Raw genomic sequence first — 27673 nt, forward strand, 5'->3', positions numbered from 1 at the left:
TGACAAATGCCACAAGTTAAAGCTGCAAAAGAGGAGGAAATTGTACAAAGTTGTAAAGGCTTATGATGAATTACATCACAAAAATCTCTCTGCCAGCAAGCAAATAAATAAATAAACAAAATTCAAGTCAATAAGAACTGTGCCACAGATTTTGATCCTCTTTAATGCATTCAGACTTCATGACTACTTGGGAACAGGAAAAAGAATAACTGAAACCAATAAATTAAATATGCATGTAATACAGGATAGCTAGAGCACACTGATATTTTTATGGCATGCAACCCTATAGAACCAGTTGAGCACATGTTTTTGTGTGTGGTTTTTTAAGAAATTGGTTTATGTAGGTGCTCTTAGAAGAAAGAATGAGTATAAGGAGAACTAAGTCTGCCATGCAATGACTGCACGATGAATTAGAGCCAGTAGAATCAATATGCTTCCTATTATAGACTTAATATATTAATGTATTAATTTATTCTCTTTTTGTTCAGTCCATTGTTTGCAATTAGTTCTCAGCATAGATTTTATTTAATATCATTTATTCCTTAGAGATTGCAAGAGATAAAATTCTAGCATTTGCAATTAAGTGTTGACTTTTAAATTAATTGTTAAATTATGCATGGGCTTATTTTTATCTAGATATACTTTTGATGTATCTCTATCTAATAATAATTTATATATCAGTTTAGAAGTCCTAGGGCTTGATCTAACTCCCTTTGGGCTAATGTAACTGTGCCATTGGCTCCATTGGGAGCAGTTTTTGCCCCAGTATGTGGACTCCAGACAGTGAGCAACTTCAAACATTTAGTCATAAACATTACCTAAGTATTTTGTTCTATAGCAATATTTCACATACTCTGGAAAGTGAGGCTTGCCCTGAGGCAGTGTACATGTGTGTCTGCATGAGGACCTAGGAAGGCATCAGAATAAACATGTTTTTCCTGTAAGGAAATGTGCTCTGCTAAAGGCATGTATGGTGCTTTGAACAGGGACATTTAAAGGTAATCACATAGTGTTCACAAGGCTTCTCTACTTAGAATACCTTGATTCTAATTGGAATGATATTTTTTCAGCCAACCTTAGTATTTTTTACCTGCTTCAGGCATGTTTGGAGTATATTGCCTTAGGTGAGGGTTAGTTTTGAGCCGAGTTTAATGTTGTTAGTATTGCATTTTCATAGTTTAAACAATTCCTCCCTGGTAAGCTACATTTGACAACATGTAGTACAGGCCAGGAATGGTGAGGGTGAGTTGGAAACCCAAAGGGGAATGAGAACTGGGTGTACTGAAACACTGTGGCATGTCTCTGGCCAAAGATAAAGCAGGAAAAAAAAAAGGCAGTATGGCTGCTGTTTGTTGGAGGCATTGAGCTGGATCAAGGAAGTCAATGGTGGATTTTTGGGCACTAACTTAGCATTGGAAAGACAGAACTGTGTAGTGATGGGGAAAAGCATTTGTCCTCATAATTCACAGGAGGAACAATGTGGAATTCTGCATTTGAACACCTGCAAAGGAGCCCTCAGTTGCTTATGTAAGAAAGGCGTTTCTGTGGCTCAGCTCATCCCCAAGCAGGTGTGCAAACCATGCTTGCTGTTCTGTTCCCTGCCTGCTGCAGGAATTGTGGTGGCTGCCTCTGGTGTGGGCAAGTTTTGTGAGTGAAATGCCAGCCAGAGAGATCTTCAAGCCTGCCAGATTCAGCTATCAAAGCTGCCTTGTTAGATAGGTCTGGACTGGCTGGGAGGGAGTGCTTCCAAATTTAAAAAGGGAAGGTAATTTGGAAGCAGGTGGTTGTAAATTCCAGGCTCACTTTTCAAAGCCAAGAGAGAAATGAGATGTAAAAGCAAGATAATGAACTGGAGAAAGCGATAGGTAGGGTCTCCTGGGGAAGTAATACAGGAGAGGCAGAAATGCAGGAGATCTGGCAGTTATTGGAGGTGTTTGTATAAGAGGCACAAAGGCAGGCTACAGGCAGGCAGAACAGGTAGGAGACATTGTATAGAAAATACTGCTGCTTTCAAGGTGTGTGAAATACAAAGGAGCTGTACAAGAAGTGGAAATAAGGACATCAGGACTAAAGGTTTGTATAAAGGAGTTAATAAAGCAAGGTGGGGTAAAATCAGAGAAGTACAAGGTCTGGAATGAATTAATGTGACATGGAAGATCACAGGAGAAAGGCTCTGTAATTATGAAAGAGCATGAAGAAAAACATAGTGTGGATACATTACCAAGGAGTAGGGAAAAAAAAATAGTTTTGACCAACATGGGTATGTCTGAGTTACTCTAGTCTCTTTGCTCTATAAAATGCTGACTTGACAAAATATATTTTAATAAGATGAGGGTGAAATTCAGCTAACGAACAGCAGATTGAATATTTGCTAAGTTACATTTTCTTGTCACAGCTTTATTTATCCAACAGTTAGTAACTAACTGATTTGTAACATTTTATCATTCTATTTAAGAATTCAGAGGAGAAGGGGGACTTCTAGAAGTCCACAATTACAATAAGCATAATACCTCTCTCCCAAGGAGAAGAATGAGGAGTTACAGACCTTGCAGGGTAATTTCGCTCCCTGGAGAGGCTGTGGAAAATGTGGTCTTTGAAAGCCGGTGGACAAAGGGGAAGTGGTGCAAATGGAATGTCTATACTTTTTTACATGCTACTGCATGTAGTCTCACTGGCAGATTACTGTCACAAAATTTGAATGAAAGGATAAGAGCCTGCTGGGGTATTCCCATTAATAATGGCTGCAACTGCACCTGGAACTGGTGCTGGGAGGAACCAGTGCCATCAGCTGTTGGTGCTGTCAGGTGCTGCAGCAGCATCATCTGGCTCTGGGAGGCAACACCCACGAGCAAAGACCTTCCACTGAGAGGGAGCATCCCAGTGCCTGCTGTGCCCTCACTGTACTTCATCCTCAAGTGAGGTTTCAAGCTCTGTCTTTACCTTTGTAGGTAAAGGTACACCTGTTTCTCTCTGGGTGTACATCTCTCTGGCTCCAGCCTTTTGTCATGTCAGAAACAACTATCATTCTTGCCCTGATACAAACCTGACAGGGTTCATTGCTTGCCATGGGCTGTGTTGGCTTATGCCCAGGGAGCTCCAGGAACTGTACACGAGCTCTTCACGCTGCCTGTGGGCAGCATGTAATGCTGCTGAGACCAGGGGGCAGCTTGTCATTCTGCCTTCTCATAGCCACGCTTCTGGGCTCCTGGCTGTGAAATCTGCCTGGCTTCATTGACTTCTGACCTTTGTGTGGACAAGAGGTTTGTAGCTATCTCTAACAAAGTAGTAAGAATATAAGTTTTCTTGGAAGATCAAGGGTAGGTTGTGATAATTTAAGTTTATGTAGGCTGAAACTAAGAAGACTGAAGGGTGTCCTCAATGTGTAAAAAGTGTTTATGCAGAGGCTGGTGAACACGTGATTTCTGAGGTGAAACTTTAGGGGAAGGGACAACAAAAACATCTGTTTATTTTACAGAAGATTTAGTGAGGAAAAATGTCCCTCTCTGTAAAGTCAAGTAAGTGTAGTCAAACACTGAAGCACTTGTACTGTATTTTGCATTTCCTTAATTTGGGTTTTCAAGAATAAATCAGAGAAGCATCTCTAGTGTTTTCTCACCAAACTGTAGGGACTGAGTGAGGTGATCTATTCAGTCCTTTTTAACCTAACACTTTTACTATTCTCTGACTGCCTTGTAAGGCACAACCCTTCTCTGGCGTAGTATTTTTCAGCTTTTGAAGCTTGAAGCTGATCACTGCCAAATTCCTTAGCAAAGCTTAAATTTTTATTACTTTAGTGATTTCAATCTGCATTAATTGCATCTGCATCAATCTGCTATGGTTCCAGTGAGAGTGCCTTCTTTCAGATCGCTGCCATGTAAAGTGAAGCTTAGTGATACTTGCTTTATATTCTTTGTTAATTGTTTATCACATTTATACTTTTGTAAATAAAATATGTTTAAAAGGGGAGAACAGATGTCACAGAGGCTTTAAGCAGGTTGTGAGTCACTTTCTTTGATTGTAGTGTTTCTGAAATTTATAAATATCTTTCATACACAAAAACATCAAAACATCAAAAAAGTGCAAAGTGTACCGATTTGAAGAAAAATCTAAAAGGATTGCAGTGGGGCAAAAGAGGGAGGAGAGATGGACCTGCTACACCTTGAAATCACAACTAGTGCAAGAAGTGTTGTTGGCTGGGAGTATGAGTGGAGTGACATGGAACCTCCTATGACATGCCACATGTGGCATCAGCCCCTCATATTATCCTAGAGCTATCCACACAATGAAGGTTAATTCAGTGTAGTAGATTCTAAAATTTGCTGGACATCTCTGTGACTTTATATTTTAGAACTTTAAGTTGTAGCAGTGTTGGACTAGATATAATTTTACATTAGTAAATATGCATTTCTGCTTGTGAATCTGCAGGGGCTCCACTGAGCTGGATTTGCCTGCAAATTTGCATACTGGGGTATGCAAATTTGCAAGCAGATAACCAAGGCTGTGCCAAGGATTAATAGCAGAGAAGGCAGTGCTGTGATCATGATAGTAAGTAAGTGGGGTGGGACCTGGGGAGATATCCTGAGTGGTTGGACCAGTGTGGATTGGAGAAAACCTTCCAGCCAATTCCTCAAAATATTTTGAGACATGTCCAGTTCTGGGCTCTCCAGTACAAGAGAGACATGGAGCTCCTGGAGCAGAGGGCAAAAAAGGTGATTTAGGGACTGCAGCATTTCTCTGACAAGGAAAGGCGGAGGAAAATGGGCCTGTTGAGCCTTGAGATGAGATGACTCAGAGGGAATTCATCAATGTGTATGAGTAGCTAAAGAATGGATGTCAAGGAGATGGACCAGGCTCTTCTTGGTGGTGCCAAGCAGTAGGACAAGAGGCAAAGGGCAGAAACTGCAGCACAGGAACTTCCACCTGAATATGAGGAAGAACTTCTTTACTGTGGGTGACCAAGCACTGGAACAGATTGTGGAGTCTCCCTTACTTGGAGATATTCAAGAGTCATCTGGACACAATCCTGTGCAATGTGCTTTTGGGTGACCCAAATAGGAAGGTTGGGCCAAATGACCCACTACAGTCTCTCCCAATCTGGCTCATTCTGTGGATGGTGTTAATGGAGCCAATTTTTTTTTCCTGTAGGAAGCAGAAAGGACCTTTGACATTTAGGACACTTGCTTAAAGTTCTTCTGTACAATTATGCAGTTTCAAATGTCACACATCTACTGAAATCGAGAAAAGGACTCCTCAATGTGTGTGTTTGTCTCCTACTGTTTGATATATGTAAGATTATATTTCTGCTTACATACTTGCTGATTTGGGGATTAGAAAAATACTGGAATGCATTTCATGAAACAAAAATGTGGGAAGCTAAGAAAAATATATTGATATCTAGCAAGATTTAGCAATGGCCATATTAATTAATTTTTTTAATTGAGCCAGAGTATATATATACCTTAAAGCCATACAAATATTTTATGATTAATGGAGTTATCCAGAGACGTGGAATAATTGAGGGCAGGGGCAAAACAGAGTGTGTGAAGGCAATGGATGATTGAGTTGTCTGGGAGAAATGTGAAGGTTAATGTAAGGAAAAAAAAGTGACTGATTGAGATACAAGGACAGACAGTTAGAGGGATGGAGGAACACATGAAGGGTGTTATGGTTGTGATGATAATAGAGTGTAAACACTGGCCAGATGAGAAGTGAAGGATGAATCCAAGGATGAAATCAAGGATGAATCTTCAGTTAGAAAACATCTGTTGTAAAAAAAGAGCAGGGGTATTTAACTCACTCTGTAAAAGAGACTTGTTTAAATGTGCCTTAATAAAATCATAAAGGAATTTTATGAAATTGAGTAACACTAGCTGTGTCTACTATTTGTGAGAATTAATATCCAGAAACATATTCAAACAGAAAAATTACTCCTGAGTATGATATAAAGAACTGTTTATTTTCTGTGGATCACAAGAATTGTTTCCTGCTGAGTGGATTATTAGGCTGTCCAGCAAGAGAAAAGAGTGAAAATGAGTTTCAGAACCACTAAAGATGGCCTAAAACTGGATTTGTCAGGCTCTACTTGCAAGTGAGCAGGACAGAAGAGACCTGGCATGAGTGTGTGTGCCAGCCTGGCTGGCAGGGTGTCCAGCAGCACCACCTGCAGCCCAGCGCTCTGGCTCTGCCTGCCCTGCCCAGCCCTGCTCCATCCTCCTAACCAAGAGTAAATCCTCATCATAAACCTTGGTTTATGCTTGGTGCTTGGTTATTTTTACCAGAATGAGTGAAGTTTAGTATGGGATTCAGAACAAAGCAAGGGCTGTGAGCAGGGTATGTGTTTGGAGTTTGGGTTTTTCTCCAGCAATAAGTTTGGGTTTAGAGCAGGAGATTAAAGAGCAGGGTGACCTGGGGAGGCTGTCAGTGTGCGTGCCAGTCTGCACGGGGCTTTGTCTCCCTGTGTTTGGCGTGGCACCAGGCTGGCCATGGAGCCCAGCTCAGCGCCTGCCTGCCCCAGGGAGGGGGAGATAACGTGGGGCGAGTGAGCCTGCCCTGTGCTGAGCCACACTCATCCTTCACCTGTGGCAATGTGAGAAGTCTGTAGAGTAAAATAAATACTCTTGGACGTTTTTGGAGAAGCAACTTCCTTGGCAGATCAGTCACATGGGAATGTTTTGACAAATCTCATATTTTGACAATTACATGCTTCATGGATCTTGTTACAGACTGTTCAGTATTTTAGAATGCTTCTCACAAATCATGCTGCATGTGTCAGTCTAGTAAATATTTATTTTGGTACACAAGTAAAATTTTTTGTATTTGAGGGTTTTTTTTTTTAATTCTTATGGCATAGGTCTATTTGTTATCATGCAGTCAGAATTGCCACTCTGTGTTCTTAATTTTTAAAGATAAAAGGACTAAAACATGCATGTTCTCAAAACTTACAGAAATCTGTTTCCCCCATAATGTAATACTATAATTTTTTATGAAAGTTCTCCTTTAAAAACAAGCTTAAGTATGTTTTTAGGAAGCTGAAACATTAGGGAAACTCATCAGGGTGTCAGGATCTCAACAGTGGCCACAGAAGTTTTTCAGCTCTTTGAATGCTGATGGCATTTGCTGTGGAGCACTGTAGTCATAGGAACTCTTAACTATTTATCTATTATCTTGGTGAAAATTGTTTTACTGTTGCTGAAGTGAGTCAGAGTTCTAAGAGATCTTTCTTCCATGGGCATTGACTCAGATTCTTAAAGAATGAGTTTGAAGTTTATTGTGAAACTCGCAGTGGCCTTGTGCCAGCTGTCATTTGGACTTATCTGTGACCTCAGTGGTAATTAAGGCCTGACCCTTTTTTTCCCCTAAACACACCCCTTACAGTTCTAACTTTTGAGCCTTTTCTCATTTTTCTTTGAAAAATCAGTAATGCTTTATGTCTGGGCTGGACATTTAATTAACTTTGCTTCCAGAAGCAAGGAGAGCAGTACTTGAAAAATACTTTCCCAGGCAGTGTGGTCTGAACAGCCTCAGTTGGATCTGTAGTATTATAATTCTTGATAACTCTGTAATGACACTGATTTTATGAAGACTTGACAACTGAACTTCAGTAATTCAAAGTATGGTTCAGATTTGATTCTAATTTTGCCTGTTCTGGAAACCATAGGAAAAGGTCTAATTTGGCATGTTCTCACAATGATCTGTTCAGCTTAATTATGATCTAGAAAGGGAGACTTCTGATATTTTTAAGACAGGTATTTGATTATAGCAGTCTACTTTCCTGAGCCTGTAAAAAAATGGGTAATTTTGCAAGTAAGCGAGCACAAAACTCTGCCTTGTTTGAAGTCAGCAGCTTGCCAGGGCCACAGTGATGACCTCACCTGCCTCAGGGATTTCCTGGTGGCCTCCAGTACATGGGCGTTACTTTGAGTTGTTCCTGCTTGATCTGATTATATTCTCTCTCCCTCTTTTGCCTCTTCTCTAGATTCTGCAGCACATTAATGTTTGTTTCTGCTTCTTCACACACTATTTCAGTTGAGAATGTGCTCAGTACATTTTAGGTGCTGGTCTGGAGCACATTACATCCTAACAGGAAAGTCGGAGGGATCTACGTGTATGCTGGGTGTGCACTCGCTGTATACACAGAAATGGGCACAGCCCTATTTTACTGCCATATTTGCTTCTAGTTAAGAAAAAGGATGTGATTCTTCATTGTTTTAGTAGCATCATCATAGGATCCTAGAACAGCTTGGGTTGGAAGGGGCCTTTAAAATCACAGCATCACAGAATAAATTGAATTGGAAAGGACCTACAAGGATCATCCAGTCCAGCTCCCAGTTTGGTGGAGCACCATCCCAAAGAATCACACCATGTGCCTGAGAGTATTACCCAAATACTTCTAGGACTCTGTCAGGCTTGGTGCTGTGACCACCTCCCTGGGTAGCCAGCATCCTACCACTCTTTGGGTGAAGAACCTTTTTCTAATACCCAGCCTAAACCTCCCCTGACACAACTTCAGGCTATCTAGTCCAATCCCCCCTGCAATGAGCAGCATCATCTTCAACAAGATCAGGTTGCTTGGAGCCCCATCCAACATGACCTTGAATGTTTCCAGGGATGGGACATCCACCTCTCTGGGAAATCTGTTGCATTGTTTTACCACTCTCACTGTAAAAATTTTTTTCCTTATACCTGGTTTAAATTTACTTTCTTTCAATTTAAAACTCTTACACCTTGTCCTATTGCAACAGGCTCTACTAAGAAGTAGGTATGGCAGTGCTGGAGAGTGACCTGTGCATCTCCTGTCCATCCTTGTCAAGACTGAGCTGGTTTTGCTACTCCTGGGTAGCAGGAGTGACAGTCCTTCCCCTTCTATCATGCAGCCATTAGCGTGTAAAACTAAAGATTTTGTTCTACGATCAAGACAACTAATACCAATAAAAATGGTGAGAAATAGGTTTTCTGTGGAAGATGGCTTGTTTCCTGCTGTGACTGATGACAAAACCAGAGATCACTATGGGCCGGTTTGGTTCACTAAGCATTGACATCTAGGACTGCTTGAGGTGTACAAGGGTGTTCAGTACAGACAGCTGTGGGGGACTGGCTGGCAGGATCTAGGCAAACGTTAGTCCTTCTGGAGAAGAAGGGAGACCCAAGTGGCATAGCCCCTAAACATCAACCAGCCCTTTATTAGGTGTGTGACCAGGCAGCTGAATCATGCTCTTCTTTCCCTGTTGTGGGGAATAAGAACCAGGCAGTGGTGACAGGTGCTGTGATGTCAGCTCACAGAGGAGGAGGGCAAGCCTGGCAGGCCAAGGAATTTTGTAGGAGAAGCAGAACAATGTGGGGGTCCAAGTGGAAGCTTTTGGAGGAGACAGCCCTCTTCCTGGTCTTCATCTCTCAAGTGTCTAACATGCTGGGGTCTGGGGTCAGGATTAAAACTGTCACTGCTACAGTATTAAGAGCAGTTTTTTTACTGGTGCTGGGGCAGAGATTCTCCAAGGCACTACACTGCAAAGCATAAGCGTGCTGGAAGAGGATGATATGAAAATATATGATGCTTATGTCAAGGAGAATGGAACTTTCCTTACCACAAACATCAAAATATACATGCCAGAAGATGAAGATCAGAAGATGAATCACTTCTGAAACAGTGCCATTCACACTTGTCTCCTTTTCACTGGTGAAGCCATTTTACTTCTCTTATTTAAGTTTTGTCAGCTGCATCTCAGCCACTCAGTGTTTCCCACGTCTTCCTTAAAGAATCTTTTCTCATGCCCAAGTTATCAAATCTGCCACACTCACGTGGGTGTATATTGCAAAAAGTTGCCTGAGGCAACATGTAACCTACTTTGTGTGTGGACCTTGTAAAATGTCAGGCTGATAATTCTGTGATTTTATTGAAAAGCCACAAGAACTGTTGTGAAATTCAATGGGGTTAGTAGATCCCACACATCTGTCCAGGGACCCCCATCTGCATCCGGTATTTTTGGTACTATGTGTTTTGAAGGAGGCTGAATGTGGCAGTAAAGAGCAATGAACTACTTATATTTGTTTCAAGTCAGTTAAAAGAATTTCTTATATGTGTTGAGAGACAAGAGTTGCCCAAGTGATAGTTAGAGGTGATTTTTCAAGCTTTTCCTGAAGTGTCAGTGTAGGATCTCTTGAGGAGTGCAAGATGCTCCTTTTGGAAGAAGTGATCTGATGCTCTGAGTGAACATACTTGCTCACATCAGTTGTCCAAATACAGCATTTTAGATGCACATCTGCTGCTCAGAGTATTGGAAGAAATTCCTCATTATGTTGCCCTGTACCAGGATGACTGGCACAGTATGTACTAAATAATTAATCCTCACAGTAATTGCCAGCCAGTGGCAGAACTAAAACAGATGCGTAAGGTGTACTGCTGGTTTTCCTGTCTTGACAGCTCTGTGCCAGTTTTTTCATATCCAGTGTGAGTTCATCTCTGAAGTGTCTGTGATTTCTAAAAAGATAAACTAGGGAACATGGTTGTCTTTGTAATACTTAGGAAACTTCAGCGCATAAGAAACAAACACAAGATTAACAAACGTGTGCTGTGAGAGACAGAGTAGCAGGATAACAAAATTATCTTGCATCTAATGGATAAAAAACGCAGAGAGAACAGAAATAGTGGTATTTTTCTCACTCCACAATTCAGATACCTGCACATTGGGCAAATCTCCTGAGTTTTATGTTGAGAAGAGTGTGGGTGGGTGTTGACTTGGTGTTGCACAAACAGTTCTTTAAGTGTGCTGGTGTAGTGTCTTTGAGATGTACACCACATTCTCCTGTCCTTAACCTTTTGTCCTCCTGTGCCTTTGGCCCCCAGGCCACCAGCCTGCCCTGTGCATCTCTTCTGGCTGGGGATTCTGCTTTCCAAAGGGAAGTGGCAAGTGACATGTCCTGGGTGGTGGGGCTGGCAGCCCTCTCACAGGGTTTTGACATAAAGAAAACTTGCCTACTTCTAACAGTAAGAGTTTAGCACTCAGTTTGATATAATTCTTTGAATATAAAAGATAACATGTGGGTTGAAAATTAAAGATTCTTATAATTCTCATCTTTCAAGCATTTATCATCATTGAATCTTGTATCAGAGATATCAGTTATTAATATGGCTTCCCTTTTCTTTCCTTTCACCAGAGATGTAGTAGGAGAGCACCTGTTCTTTTTCTTTGTTCAGCTTAGCAGTATTTCAGTATTAGCAGAGAAATTTTTTATTAGATTTTTTTTTTTACATTAATTGCTTGCAGGATTAAAAAAGAAGTAGCTAAAATTAAAATGATACTATTTTGTGTATGTGAGGATGTAAAACCTATGTATATGTATTAGAACACTGGATTGTAACTTGGCTATGTATGTAGAGTTCATGTAAGGTTTTGGAAAATATATGTTTTAATTCCTCATGGAACAGTCTTCTACATGACTTGTTCTAGCTAGTCTTCAGCACAAGGATAAATATGTTCTGATGCTACTCTCAATTAAGATGATGTTTGTGAAAACAGATTGCAGGGTAATTTCATGCTTAAAAATTGGACTAAGAAAACTTGAACTAAAAAGCATTTATGAACTGAATCTTAGATATGGACACAGTTACTTATGCAACAGAATGAATATCAAAATTCTCCCCGAAGTGTGGCAGAGTTGAAGATCTGGGTCGATTCTTGCTGCCCTCATCACACACATGTTGGCAGTCAGAGTGTCAGTGTCCCATAGATCTCATATTGGGAGTACAACTCATCTCTAGTAGAGGTGAGGAAGAAGAAAATTTCTGATGTTGCATTTTATCCTAAGCTTAGGAAGTTTCTGATCTTGTAGTTCAACAGGAACACTAGAGAGCTGACATTAAACTGTAGCTGGAGAGCTCTCAACCTCTGCCCTAGCAAGCCAAAAATCTGATTCTGAAAAATTTACTCCTTTGTGTCACATTCAAAGAGCAGCTGGCTGAAACTGTTGAAGACGTTTCAGATAAAGTTCTATTTAAGCTAATGGTAAGAATCAAGAAGGCCTGTGGGCAGGTATCTCCCAGATTTGTTGTGCCTGTCAGTAATGGTGGATCTTCCAGCTGTCCCTCTTGTCACTGCAGCCCCTCACTGTGTCCATTCCCAATGTCACAGCTCTTTGGTACCGTATGTAAGGTGGATGTGTGTGTCTTTGGGAAAGCTCACTAAGCACTGGGAAACCTGAGGTGACAATACATAATTGGTGGATGGTATGCTTTGATTAGGAAATGTGTTACTTTTGGCCTGACTGCAGTCAACATGTGTGCTGCTGATAATATATATCTGTTGTTTATTTTTTAACAATTCATTGGATCTAGCTACTGTTGTCATAGTGGTCATTATTTAGGTCCAAATAGGAGAGTATCTGATACTGTTTAAGTTGTCAGATACTGATTTTTTTCATTGCTACATGCATTCATTACCTGTAACATAATACTGTTTTTCCTTTCATTAAAGCGATATAAAATGTGATGTGTGCAAGTGCAGACACAGACGTGAATTTTGTCTATTTCAATTAATTTGCATTTGTAAATTTGTCATGAAAGTGAAGAAATCTAAAAATGCTGATGTATAGCTAAGGTTTATCTGTATTTTAAAAGATATGTATTAATATGAGCCTGAATTCTCAGGTATAAATAGGGATCTTGTATTTATTTTTTCGTTTTTCCATGCAGGTTCGAAAGCATGTGAATGACCTATACGAAGACCTAAGAGATGGACATAACTTAATCTCACTTCTAGAAGTCCTTTCTGGAGACACCTTGGTAAGCTTTTAGATCATAATACAGTGGTTTCAGATTGTTAACTATGCATTTTCTCTGTTTGTTAACTCCTTGTGTATTGACTGCTCTAGATTTCTTTGATATTTTCTGTAATCTGTGACCTGATACCAAAGACACAGACTATATTCCTGTTGGTAAATATGCTGGTGTGAATTCTGAGGGGAAGTGCCGTATGTTTTCCTTGTTTCTTGTGGTTAGTGAGACTTCCTTTCTTAATAGGGTAATGCACTATTTCTTCTATTCTTTCCTTTTCTTTCTGATTTTTGTTTTAACAAGTATTGGATGCTTAATATCTTTTTGCATTTAAGGGAGTAACTTGCAAATAACAAGGATCAAATGTCCCTGAAATTGTCTAACACACTCCTCAGGTGTCATTTCCTTTCTTTGTGAGCATTACTTCCCTTGCTTGGTATTTGTTCTCTTCATTATGTTCTTCTTTTCATGCTCTTCTTTTCATTTGTGGTCTGTCTTGTGTTTTTGCTGTCCTGTCTCCTGTCTGTTGTATTCATTAGCCAAGAGAGCGAGATTTTTTGAAGACCTTACGGTTGGTGAGTTCAACAGAAGCATGCGCAAATGAACAGCATGAGGATGTGGAGGATGAGGATAAGGGGGTAGGTGCCGACCCCCATAACTGTACTAATGCAGTGTTTGAAGTGTGGTGTCTGCTAATGCCAATTCTTAGTTTGGTGTGCTGCAGTAGTGGGCTGTAGAAAGGACAAAAGAACTTCTGTTGATAAACCAGGATATGTGTTTATGGTGGAGGTATGGTAAAGACATATTTTTATTCAGTCTTTTTGTGAATAGCTAAAATGCAAATTTTGAAGATTTCTATTTGTTTTCTTTCATTAAACTGTACAAAACCATGGTACAGATGTATACTGGACAACACTATCAAGAAGCTATAAAATAATTTTTTAAAATAATAGATAAGGAAATACCATAATTCTATTAAACTAAGACTTCTTTTTTTAACTTGCAAACAGTATTGTCCATATACAAGCAATTTAGACAAAGACTTGAAGATTCTTCTTAGTGAAATCAATGGCAAAAAATTGATTTGTTTTAATTATAAGCACCAGTTTACTATGTGCATGATGTGTGTGCCATAATATTGGGTAATATCTTGAAATAAGGTACTTCAGTGCACAGATCTGTTTGTTAGAATTGACTATATGTAGTAGTGATTTTTATCAAAGCAGGTAGATTAGAAGTTAAACCACAGCTTTGTGTTGTGGCTACTAAAAATATAGATAGTTTCCAGGGGGTTTGTCTTTCTTGCAACAAATGCTGAATTATGGGTTCTCTATGTTTTGCCCATCCAGAAGGGAAATATCTACTCATAAAGTGTAAAATGTTGGGTGCTTGTTAGTCCGAGTGAGCTGTTTCATGCCTTTTTAGACCTTGCATCTTGGCATTTGCTAAAGCAACTTGCTGTCATAGGGCCTGACTGCCTCCCTGGCTCCCGTGTGTTGTGCTGCAGTTGTGATTTCAGTGGAATTTGTGTGCTTTTTCTTCTGGAGTGCAGCATAAATCAAAATGCTGCATTATTTTATAAAAAAATATTTCCCCTCTGAGATGCAAACTGGGTATTTTGGGATTTACTATACCTTCCTGGCTGTGGTAAACCAAGTTCCAGGTCTGCAGTCTATCCGTGGAAGCTACTTAATAGCAAGGGCTGTAATGCTTGGTCTTGAGTCATTGGTGTGAAAAACAAGGGGCTAAATAGGAGATTCTGTAATGGAAATTAAAATTATTTTTGTTTCAGTTTATGCTTCTTATTCAACTTCATTTTACTATGTTTCTTTTTGGCAAGCATCTGATACTCCATAAGGGGGAAAAAAGGCAGTTGAGGAAGGCTTGGGCTTATCTGTGTGTTTCACAGTGATTGTCTGAGGAAATGCTCATTTTCATGGCTGATCCTAGCAATTATAGTCCGCTTCAGTTTATTGCTGTGAAAGTTTGTGAAAAATCTGAAGTAAGGAAGAATAGAAGGACTTGGATATGATGTTGATGGTATAAATTTAACTGCTTTCCCATGCTGATCTGTGACAGCTAAGTATGCGTTTTCTGTGTGATTCTTCTTCTTGGTGGTTTTACACTAACTGCATGCAGTTTAGCCATGTTTCCATTAACACACCGCTCATTTTTATTTTACAGTTTCTTTTTGATAGTTCTGACTTTGCTTTGAGGGGAGTGACTTGTTAGTTCTTTTCATGCTTTAAAGTTTTCTACCCAAGTCAAGTGTTTAAACTTACACTCCAGGACTGTTTTTGTTATATTATTCTGTTTTGAAGAAGATATTATCTTTTTATTTGCTTTAAACAAATATGTGTAGATATCATAATGATTATACTGTCATACCATTAAGCCATGAAGTTCCATACAGAGGTAAGCTTTTCCATCATAGAGTTTACCAGAAGAATGTAAAGGTCCATGACATTGCTTATGTTTTGTTTTGCTTAATACACTGTAAATATTTTATTATCATGTATTCCAATTTAGTTTCTGTAGGCAGTAGCCCTCTTGGCCTTAATAGTACTTTACAGGGAGCAGCTATCAGCCTGCATGGATCAAAGTTGCAGTTTGGGTTCACTGATCTCTCTTGCCATCCACTGTACTAAAAAATAACTACGGTTAAAATAAATAGTTAAAGCTGTAGTGCTTCAAATGTTCTATGTGGTATATTTAAATCAGACTGTTCTTTTGTCTAATGAGAAAGTCTCACAGCTACTGTTTTCCACTTGTAGCCCCGAGAAAAAGGTCGGATGCGTTTTCACAGACTGCAGAACGTCCAAATTGCACTTGACTATTTGAAAAAGCGCCAGGTATGGTGAAAATAATAATATAAAACAAAGAATTAATAAAAATTTTGTCACCTATAGCTAATAAGTAACAAAATTGTCCTACTTTGTCTCTTGTGCATGTTGTCTAACAGCTGCTCATGTAGGCTCAGCTTTGTGTCATGCTTGAGGTGGTAAAGAGAGATGTTTTACACCACTCTTCCCTGAGAAATAGTAACACATTCCATGTGCTATGTGCTATTAAAGAGGAGAAAATTATGGGTGACATCTTTAGGAGTTGTCTATAGTAAATTTAACTGTCTTTCATGCTACCCAGACACTATCTGGTATGCACTTTTGTTCACAATATAATTTTTAGTGAAAATTCCAATTTAAATATCTTAGAATGTTGTATGGGAGTTCCTTGTTTTGATTGTATTTGTTTTGGGAAAACTTTCTCAAACTTTGATCCTGATTAAAGCAAAACTGGTCTTTTTAGACCAATTAGGGAGGCTTCAGAACCATCTGGGCACTGTGGAAGATTCAGGCCTAATTTCACTTATATCTCCTTTTAGCCAGACACTTGAAATCTACACTGTTGCGTTTTTGCTACTGTGAATTTTTTTTCCATATTTTTTAATTTATTTATTTTATTTTATTTATTTATTTTATTTATTTATTTATTTTTAATTTATTTTTTTCAATATTTTTTAAACACTTACAAAGGTTTTGATTTCTCCCTTTACAAAAAGGCAATTAAAAAAAAATCCAAAATATGGAAGGACAAACTTCCTCTCTATCCATCACATTCCAGTGAATTGACACTGAAAATATGCTTTCTGATTGGTTGATTTAAAAACAAAATTGTTTTTGAGAAAGTCAAACCATAAACAGATACTTGGTTTTGTTATGAAACCAGATGTCGTTTTGCATTTTGAAATTTCAAACTTGCCTTTTCGGGTCAGTGAATGGTGTGTGTGCACTGAGAACAAAATCCTCCTTTACTGAGTTCAAAGCAAACTTCTCCTGTTAACCTAAGTCAACCACTGAACAAGTACACTACAAAGTAAATGAATGGCTATTTGACAGTCACAATGGCATTTTTATGCAGCAGGACCTCAGGACTTGTGCTGCACCATGCCTTATTTATGCATGGCAGACCGAGTGTATTAAAATGCAGGAGATGTAGAGCTGTGTCATCCTCATGTTTATGAACATGCACGTGCTGCTGTCGATTGTGATTCTGAGGATTTTTGTGCTCTCTTTAGCCTTGCAGCTTCGTGAAGATGGCTGTATTCTAGTGTACAAAATGTTTGTAGGGCTTTAGTCTTGGCAAATTTTCAGTGGGGCTTGCAGTTGATTAAAGTTTCAGCCCTCTAGTAGGTGTTTCTAAACAGTATTTAGGAGTTAACTGGCTCAGTTTGGCAGTGTATCCTCCAAATACAATGATTTATTGTGAGTGTAGGGAAGAGAGAGCCTACATATTGATAATTTTGAAGCCTGACTTGAGAAATAAACAAACAAAACACTGTGGAATACACTGTCTTTCTTGCAGAGAGTGTGGTTTGGCACTTTTTTTTGCCTCCAAATAGTTAAGATTATGTCCGCAGATCAAAAGGAGGACGTGCCTTTTCTTGTTCAGTTGGTAACAGGGTATATGTTGAAAAGCATGTGCATGAAACTTTACTAATGTAAGCTAAAAGCATAGTGTCTTTTAGCTGAGTCATCTTTAACTGCTAGGCTATATGGATGCATAATACATAAAGAGGAATTAAATATATTAATAAAATTAGACAAAAAGCCAGAACTATTGAATTCACTCTGGGTGAGAGTTTGTGGGAGTATAATAACATAGCACTAAGAATAAGTACCGCATGAGAAACCATAATAATTCTTGTCTTTTTAAAGCCATTGTTTACTTAAATGTGTTATTAAATTCCTAGTTTTATCAAGCCAGACCTGTGGTTTAGCAGGCCAGTTCTGCTGCTGCTGAATCCTTATTTAAGCACAGGAAAATGTGGAGTGGAAGAATGGCAGTGATAACTTCCCAGTCAGCACTGCCCTGGGACTGATACAGCAGCTACAGATCATTATTTTCATGTTATCCTGCCCTGCTCTGTCCTGCCTTCCCCTCGTGACAAGAGCCAAGGCAAAGGGTATTTGGCACAGGGAGCAGATCTGCCAGCCTAGTGACAGCTGAGGAATTTCCTCATCCCAGTGTGAGTGGGAGAGGGCAATTCCTGGCAGGCCACTTACAGGCAGAATGCAATTCCTTTCTGCTTTTGAGAATTAAAAAATAGGCTCAGGAAGCAAGTAGTGCATCCTTTGAATCATGCCTGTGTGATGCAGTATGTATTTGTGGCATATGTATTTCAATTTTGCCTGTATTTTCTTTCTATGATCACAGGTGAAACTGGTTAACATCAGAAATGATGATATAACAGATGGGAATCCCAAATTGACTTTGGGGTTGATATGGACCATAATTTTGCACTTTCAGGTAAGCCTAGTTTTGCTTGAATGTATGCTTTTGGTCAGATTCTTGCAGAGTGGTGAGGAATGTTGATTTAGAGAGGACTCCATAGATTTTTCTCTCTTCTCTAATGTGTTTCTGAAGGTTTTGATAATGTATCTTGTTCCATGATGTAAACTGAATCTCAAGATTTTATTTGCTAATTTCCTGCCTGTGGAGTGAGAGAAAAATAGCTTCAGTTTTGAATATCATTAAAGACAGTAATTGATGTATTCCTTCCAGTGTTTGGACATATCCTTCTTGTTTTATTCTACAGACTCCTTTTTATGAGCATTAAAATATATTGAAAAGTTTTGAATATTTTTTTCGTTCAGGATCTGCTGCTATGAGTATTTTAGCAAGCTGTACTCTCAGCCTCCTCCCACGTCAGCGTTTGTTTCTAGCCCCAGTGATGGTGGCACGGGTCACACTAGGTGGCACTCTGGTTGTTGTACACTGGTGGGATTGTGTACAGTATAATGCAGCCTTACAGTGTGTGGTGTTAAATTTCTCCTCAAAAGGAGGCTTGCATAATGGCCCTGGCTGTAGATGATGTAATTCAGATGACAGATAATTCCCCTTTAGTGACTGCAGCATTGTTAGCTATGAACTCCCTGCTGTGCAGGCATTTTAAATGATCAGAAATTTGCAAGATCACACAGAAAAGGCATGATGCACTTAGGAGTTTCCACACTGGATTTATGACTGAGAAAAAATTTCTTAAAAAAGCCAGAAAAACTGCTAGGATCTAATGTGTCCTTCTATAAATCCTAATGAGGAACAAAGATATTAATAGACAGAGCCCACATCTTAGCCTGGACCAGCACATAGAATAAAGGAGACACTACTAGCAAGGACCTGGACCTCCTTCATCTCCCCTTGTCATGTCAATCTTTGCTCCCACATGGTTATATAGAGAAAAAAAGGCTGGGTTTAAATATATGACCTACAGAATTAGGCTGTGATTGAAAGTTGCTCTATTTTAAGAAATAAAGATTATTAACAACTTACTAATAGAAGCTGTTAGTGGAAGTTAAACCTTTACTTGATGTGTATTTTTTGCTTCTGAACCTGATTATTAGGCTTTTGCAGAATGGAATTGTTAGTTTTTGTCATTAGGTGAAGCACAGGAAGTCTAGCACAATTTTAGGTGCTTGTAAAAAGTGATGAATGTTATTGCTACTAGCTGTAAAAAATGGATGAAAAGGAAAACCAATTTATATAAATTACCTTCTTTAGCTGAATGGTGTGGCAAGGATTTTCCCCTGTAAGATAGTCAGCTCAATATGAAATATGCTAAAGCATTTAAATTGTAGCCAAAACACAGTAAGTCCTAACCCAAATAACCAACTAAATGTTTGCAAGTACAGATTTCCTAGATTTGTCAGAGTAGAATATTTCAGCTGGAGGAGAACTACAACGCTGGTCTAGTGGGATTGCCTGACCAACTCAGGGCTGACTGAAAGTTCAAGCATGTTGCTAAGGGCATTCTCCAAATGCATCTTAAACACAGACAGCTATGGGGCATTCCCACCTGTCTAGGAAGCCTGTTTCAATGTCTGACCACCCTCAAGGAAGAAAAATGCGTCCTGTTGTCCAATCCAAACCTCTCCAGCACAGTTTTGAAGTGTTCCCGTGTCCAGTGGCTGCTTACCAGGGAAAAGAGAACCAGAATGGTTTGGGTTGGAAGGGGACCTTGAGAATTACCTCATACCCCCCTACTTGGGGCAAGGACTCCTTCGACTAGACCAGATTGCTCAGAACCCCATCCACCCTGGCCTTAAACATTCCCAGGAATGGGGCATCCTAACATTCCCAGGAATGGGGCATCCTAACAGCTTCCCTGGGATCTGTTCCACGATCTTTCCAGGCACAGAGGAGAGGCTGAAAGGTCAATAGTTCCCAGTATTGTCTTTTCTTCCATTTCTAAAGATGGGTTTCCTTTTAAAGAGTGCCTCCCTCTAGTTCCCCACAGAGCAGTGAGGTCACTGCCCCTTACCTGAAGAGAGGCTGAACCTTTCAGCCTCCCTTTGTCCAAACTAGACAAACTCAAAGTCCTCAGGTGCTCCATTTAGGACATGCTTTCCGTCCCTGCCACCAGCTTTGTTGCTCTTCTCTAGACACATTCAAAGTAAATTCTAAAACTGTGGAGACCAGAACTGCACACAGTTCTCAGAGTGAGGCACCAACACTGAGTACAGCAGGGTAATTGCTTCTCCCTACTGGCTGTTTGGGCTGTACTTGATGCCCCCCAGTATGGGGTTTGCTATCTTGATGACCTTCTTTTTCAAAATTATATCTTTAAAAATTGGTGAAAAAGTAATTTTAAGGATGACTACTGGTGTTTGACTAAATATTAAGCCTCTTCAATAAATATGAAGTAACTGAAGAGCAGGCTGTTTAAAAAATTATATTCTTTTTGTGACTAGTGTCTGCAGTATACCTACACTGAATGCAGAAGGGATTTATAACGTGGTGTAAGACATGCCCTGCACTAGTCTGTGCTTGCATGACATTTCCTGCTATTCCACTTCCTTTGAAGAATATGGCAATATAGTGTCTTTGTTACCCACATATGGCCACTTTGGGTTCAGAATGTGAAATTCCGAAGAATGTACATATTTAGACTTCAAGCTGTTTTTTTCCTTCACTTAGATTTAAAATCGAGAAAATCTGAACAGAAAAGTATACTAGTGGAGTCTTCACCAAGGGGATAAAGCTTTGTGATAATTAACTGTGTTTGTGGATGGTGTAGTTCCATAGTTGTCAGGAAAGTTGTGATTAGATTCAGAAGTTAAGACATCTAAATCAGTGTGCTTATGGGGAGCTATGTTCTTATGCAACTTCTAAATTGTCCTTTTAATCTCATAATCAGAAGGAGAGAGGTTTAGTTTATACAGTTAGTGCAGCCTAGACAGTGAGTCAACTAACTAGCTACTAGAGGTTCACTGCACTCAATGAAACATAAACAGCTGTGTTGGAGATTTATAAGACAGCCATGTGAGTATGAGAAGCATGACGTGGGTCTTATGGGAAACCTGCTCTCATCTGGGAAGAGACAGATCAGGCAGGATAAACTGCTTCTTAAATGATGATAGACATGTTTAGCAACGGATTTGAGACCTGAAGGGCCAGGCAATACAGAGGGTGAGGCTGATGGAGTAATTCAGATGACTTGAAGGAGATGCCTAGAGCACTCATGGAGCTTTTTGCTTGTCCAGCATAGTTGCTGTGTGTGTTCTGAGATACACTTCATATGCAGTAGTATTTGCAGTGAGAAGCAGGTTTCCTTAGGTCTTGTGGTGTAAATCTGAATTCTGTATGGACATCTCAGATATTTTAAAGTGTCTCAAATATTCTAGATGGTCAGTTGACTTTATCTCTCTGCTTCAGGATATGAAACATTGCTGTTGGTTGAACAACTACTATAGGGCTTTTGATTCAGTCTCCTAAAGACGGTGGTATTTGAGTGATATCTGGGCTGTCCTAGAGCATGCAGGACATGTATGTGGAGTTCTCTGATGAGACACCAGACCTGTGAGAGACTCATTATCTTCTGGACCTGCAGCTGGAGGCCGGTTGGGATATTGCAGGATATCTCAAAGAGCTCCAGAAGCCCATGTTGAGAAAACCAAATCCTGCCCCCACTGCATAAAGTGATCTCCCCCAAACCTAGCCAGTGTGTAAACATGAGTATCTAGACACCTAAGTGGGGGTCTTTTAGCCTGAATTACCCCTTAATTTTCCCAGCATTTGCATAAGTAGTTAATTTCTCAGTGAGCATAAAAGCTGTTTGCTGTGTGATATTACTGGCTCTGCTACACATCAGTTATGTGTATTCTAATAACACTGCAATCTGGGAAGTAGTCAAGATGCCAGAGATTTTTTTTTTAATATTATTTGTGGCTTATTGTTTCTCTGACTCATGGTCCTTATTTGGAGGGTATTAATCACTCAAAATAGAAAATCCCTCTGATTATTGGAATATATTTAGGAATGATTTAGGGGAAAGACATGATTAAAAAAAAAAAAAGATAATACACACTTGAGGATTATGTTTCTCTTGCATCTGAATTATATCTAGAGATGGTTATGGCTTTGTGAATTGGTGTGCATAACTAGATAAATATAAATGTTATTCTGAGTTACAGCACTGACTTCTGCAGCTGCACAAGTCTAGAAAGTATCCATTCTTCTGTGTCCCAAGTAATTACATAAGAGATACTGAAAAACTGGGATGGGAAATCTGGTGGATTATTAAACATAGTATGTAAGAAAATAATTTGACCTGTGGGTGTTGAAAAACCCCATTGCATATATGTTACTAGGATTTATGCAAGCTTTCAATGTACATATTTCACATGCTTTTAATAGTAGGTGGTTTAGTTTAAATTCAGTTTCATAATGTAATAACTGTTATAAATTATTTTCCTGGCACCTGTAGAACACGCTAAATCAGATTACAGTATTTCGTATAATCATAGGCTGTATGTATAAATATCCAAATTAATACTTTAATGGACTCCTTCAACATCCAGTACATTTTCACTGACGACATTGGAGATGAGCAACTATAAATGAAAGCAGCATTTGTCCTCATAGTCATCACAATTTTAGTAAGATTTAAATTCTATGAAAACTGGTGATCATTGCCTTTCAAACCACTGCAAGCATTCTTTAAGAAATGTTAAATGTTTATAATCACTTGCAGTTGACTGAAAAAATCATGCTGAAGCAAAGAAACATTTTGAACTTCCATGCAGATAAACTCTGTGAGCTCAGACCTTAAAAAGTTTCAGAAAATTCTAAGTAATGAGTCAATAGACTTCTATTTCAGTTTCAGCATCATTTTTTAGCTCAGGAACTGCCATTAAACACTTTTCCTTCCACTGTCCCCTGCTCTTTGGTGTCAGACCTCTGCAGGATGCTGCTTTCAAAGGTTCTGGTCAGTGATGATTTTGTCCAGGTGTTACAGTTCTGTCCAGCACTCTCCAGCCAGATGGGCACTTTCTCTCAGGCCTCCCTCAGCACGGGTAACCTCTTTACATTTCTCTTGCCAGCCAGCAAATACTTTTTTTTTTTTTTTTTGCTGCTGACTCCCCATAAACCTTTAAGAAAAAATGACTTTTATTATTCTTCCCACAAGCAGTCTATAGACTGTTCATTTGGGCCTCAGCAAAATTTGGGCTCCACTTAGCATCAGCAGTTAAACTTTTACCAGTGTTGGTGAAAAGGTGAGATTTGTAAGGCTGTGGCCTTCATGCAGGGTGGCCAGAGGAGGAGGCAGCTCAGCTGAGGTAACCCATTTCAGTAAATGATGTGCAGAATGCAGGGAGATATCCCTTGGTAGGGTCACCATTCAGTAGACATGCTGTCTGCTTTCTGGAGGTGGCCATGAGAGATCAGAGTGCTGGCTCTGGCTTTCAGCCACTCTTCTCCTGGCAACCATTCCTGGTGCTTCCTGAGCTGTGTGCCTTGCAGCCCAAGGATTGAAATTTACTCTGCCTCTGCTTTAAAATAACCAGAACAGTTCAAGGTCTGATCTTAAAGATTTAAAAATGAAACTATGCAGCCAGTTGTCCTGTGACGATATGTGATTGTAGGATAAAGTGTATTCCACATGGTAGCTGCATTGTCTATCATTAGCTAAAGCAGCAGCAGTTCCTGTCCTTCAACATTTGTTAGGGTATACTCTTGTGATATTTTATTTCTTAGCTGAACTCCTAGTTTTTTTTTTGGAATTCTTCAGTGATTTATAAAAAAAATAGTAAAATTTCTAAGTATTAGGGAAGAAAGTAAATGTGGAATTCTTGAGATTTCTGGGACTCATCTGAATCACAGCCAGGATGAGAGAAGCATGAAATCTGTCATTAATAATGACAGATTAATAAAACCACCAATAAGGAGCAAATTCCTCTTTTTATAAGCCATCTCACTGGATATAAAACGTCTCCTATTGGTGGTTGTGACTTGGTAGTTGAACATCTCTTTCAGAGTTTGAGGAGTGGTTGCCAGTACAGCTCAAACAGCTCCAAACCTTTTGTTTGTGCTGGCAAGCCTTTATTTTTATCCTTGTTTTCTATCTTGTGCTACTTTAATTTTCACTTTCTTTTTGGCTTATGTTTATCTCTCTGTTATTCTGCGTGTGACCTTAGGGCTGTGCAACAAAATGCTTGCTGGTTATCTGGTATGCTGTTTTAGTACCGTGAAATGACACGTCCCATTTGTGCTAAACGCTCCATTACTTCTGCTGTGTTGCATAAACACACAAAAAAGAGGGGAAAGGGATCTTAGATCCAGGAGTACCTGAAATGCATTACTAGTAGGGTTTTGATAAAAGATACCTGGCATGGTTTGGTTAGCAGAGTAACTTCTCCTGTACGATAATTGCTGACTATATGAGACAAATGATTAAGCATAAATTAGCAGTGTACATGGGGTGAATGGTATCATCATTTTGCAGACTAACAAATACACAAATATTCAACAACGTTGCCATTTTAATGTGTTATACATCTGTCCCATGTTAAGAAATTAATGCATTTCCCAGTCACAGCCATGCTTGACAAATTACAGAAATCTGTGGTTAAATGCAAACCCATACAAATCTGTGTGAGCTGTTTCATGTTTCAGTGTTAATCGTTTGTTTTCCATGTCTTAATCTTAACCTCTTGTTTGGTGATTAAGCAGCCTCTGAGATAGGTCAAATTGCACACAAGTGTTGATCTAATCCTTAGTTCATGTTATACTTCTTAGGGGTTTTCATGCCAGGAAAAGCCTGTTGTTAATCTTCCCACAAAACTTTGCAGCATTGGTGGGTATAAATTTGTATCTTTTTCATATTTTGTTTAAAAATACCAACAAAAAAACCCAGTATCAAGATAAAGAAACACAACAATTCCTGGTGGTAGTTTTAACAGCTTTGATCACCTGGATTCTGGCTTAAACCAGTGCTGAACTTCGATTCAGGTCTAGTCAGATTAGTCAGATGTCCAAGACAAAACCATTGGTGTGGTGACCACTGTATTGTGGTGGTTCTCATAGACTTCAGTGGTAGTCTGTTTTGATGCTTTAGAATATCATCTATCTATGCTCTAGCTGACAGGTTTTGGAAGAAATTTCAGTTGCTCTCTTCTGAATATCCAGTGTAATCCTGTTAACTCTTTCCTTGCTGAGACCAAAGTTGTGACTTCATAGAATTTCAGTTAGCTGAAAGTGGTATTTTTTTCTTTAATTTTCTTTAATTTTTCATTTCTAATCTTCACCTATTTTCCTTAGGGTTTTTATATAAAAACCCCCAACAACTGATATAAATGCAATTTATTGATTCTGTTGTCCTTGATCTTTTCTTTGGTTCAAGAGTATAAGCCAGTTAAAGTGACTGTAAAATTACTATTTGGTTCTTGGGAAAAAAAAATGGAATTGCAGAAAGAATTGCTAATAGAGTTGATAGCTTTTCAGGAACAGCTGGTAAGTATTGTTAAAGTGGTTATTAAGTCTCAAAATTACCTATGTCTAGAAAGATAAAAAGGCACAAAGGCTACTAATCATCTGCACAGGAATATTTGGAATGCATTTATTCCTAGCTAATATTTAGAAATGGATAAATCATAGAGCTACCATAGAATATACTGTGATGGATGAGACCCTCAAGTCCAACTCCTGACCCTGCACAGGATACCCCAAGAGTCACACCCTCTTCCCAAGAGCATTGTCCAAACACTTCTTGAGCTCTGTCAGGCTGGTGCTGTGACCACTGCCCTGGGGAGCTGTTCCAGTGCCCAAGCACCCTCTGGGTGAAGAACCTTTTCCTGATATCCAACCTAAACCTCCCTTGGCACAGCTTCAGGCCATTCCCTCAGGTCCTGTCACTGTCCCCACAGAGCAGAGATCAGGGTCTGTCCCTCCTCTTCCCCTCACAAGAAGCTGTAACTGCACTGAGGTCTCCCCTCAGTCTCCTCCAGGCTGAACAGACCCAGTGCCCTCAGCTGCTCCTCATGCAGCTTCACCATAAGGCCCTTCACCATCCCTTTGGCTCTCTCCTAGGACTTGCTGGAGTTATACCTGGTGCATTCCAGTAAATTGACCTGGAATATGCAGAAGTAGGGCAGGATTGTTAGGAGCACTGATCTTGTAACCAGTGCTTTAGAACTGATTCTTGCATTTTCTACTTCAGTGGCACCTGATTTTTGAAAAATTGAGTTACTCTTAAGAATAAAAAATCAAAATTTAAAATATGAATGAAAGAGGATGTGCAAGATCAGGAACTCTATAAATTACTGATTGCATTATGAAATGTAATTGTCAACTGTAAAATAACAATAATATGTTTCTTCTGACCTATCTTGAATTAGTTATTATATTATATTTTTGTGACTGTGCCACTGAATCTACAGGAGTTTGGACATAACAGAGTGTACTTTGGGGTCACTTTGTTTGAAAGAAGGTACTATCATGGTGACTGTTAAACAGATGTAAACAGTTTAAAGAAAATACATATCAAATCACACTCCAGTAAAGCTCAGTAAAATAATCTAATATAATACTGTTTAGAAACCTTCATATCCGTATGTATTAATTTAAAAATACACTTGCACTGAAAATTTGAATTTGCAATATTTTTAGGGAAATTCTTGCCCCATGTGAAATTTTTGGAGGAAGAATAACATTATCAGTGTACTAGTGATAGGTTGCATTAATACATTTTGAATTAGTGTGAAGATTTGCAATTGTCCATTTAAATGCTGGACACTTGCCTTTAATATTTTACATATATCTCCTTTATCAATAAAATATTTTTATATATACTTTAAGACAATTATACTACAATCTCTTTAACCATATATTGTTACTAGCATCTTGTTGTTAAACCAGGAACTATATCTGTGTGAAATGAAATCAGCCTTGGCCCATTGCACTGTAAAGTCCTGAAACATCTTCTCTGATGAGAGAGAAGAAAGAGAAGTATATATTTAGGTGTAAAAGCTGTTTTTTTGTACAAACACAAGGATGTAAGTTAGATTATTTTTTAATGTGTTTTTCTGTTAAAAAAGGGGGGTCCATGTCAGAACCCAACACAGACCCATGTGGATGTGTGCTTTAAATCAGTAAGTCCTCTGATCTTAGCTAAAAGTCACTCTTCTAGTCTGTTTTTCTAAACAGACTAGGATACAACCTTTTCATTGTGATTAAAGGGAGCAAATGTCACAAGTGCACCTGTATGTTGAGCATGCTACAAATGCAAATACAAATGGAGGCTATAAAACAATGTAGTGATAGAACAAATGTCTACTTTGAAAAGAAACACATTAGCATTGTGCCTGTACATAGCTGCCCATCTGTAACAGTATTATGTGGTGTTAGAGTACAAAATTTTCTAAGCATTACTGTCAAATTTTACCCCAGTGCCCTGGGAGTAGTCAACAGTGAGCAACTATATCCTTGGAAATTCTTTGGAGGCTTATCCTAGATCTTTGCTGTATTATCCATTCTAGATCCTGTCAATAAAATATGGAATACTTCAGTGGAAATGGTCTCTGGGGATAAAGTCTATGGTCTCATTATTGCAATTCCTTTTCAAATAAACAA

At 39.1% G+C, this 27673-nt stretch overlaps 1 protein-coding gene across 13 annotated transcripts in view; it reads left to right on the plus strand.

Moving 5' to 3' along the window:
* DST (dystonin) overlaps positions 1-27673 on the plus strand; it is a 289372-nt gene that overhangs the window by 93924 nt on the left and 167775 nt on the right. For 12 of the 13 annotated variants that reach the window (XM_088162245.1, XM_088162257.1, XM_088162258.1 and 9 more), the window contains 3 exons: positions 12686-12775; positions 15541-15618; positions 17981-18073. In XM_088162245.1, the coding sequence (XP_088018371.1) occupies positions 12686-12775; positions 15541-15618; positions 17981-18073 (261 nt within the window). Of the gene's footprint in view, positions 1-12685; positions 12776-13305; positions 13405-15540; positions 15619-17980; positions 18074-27673 lie in introns of all 13 variants that reach the window. The other variant, XM_088162255.1, reaches the window with a different exon arrangement.

The sequence above is a fragment of the Sturnus vulgaris genome, chromosome 3 (genome assembly GCF_052056855.1).
Source record: "Sturnus vulgaris isolate bStuVul1 chromosome 3, bStuVul1.hap1, whole genome shotgun sequence".
Classification (NCBI taxonomy): domain Eukaryota; kingdom Metazoa; phylum Chordata; class Aves; order Passeriformes; family Sturnidae; genus Sturnus; species Sturnus vulgaris.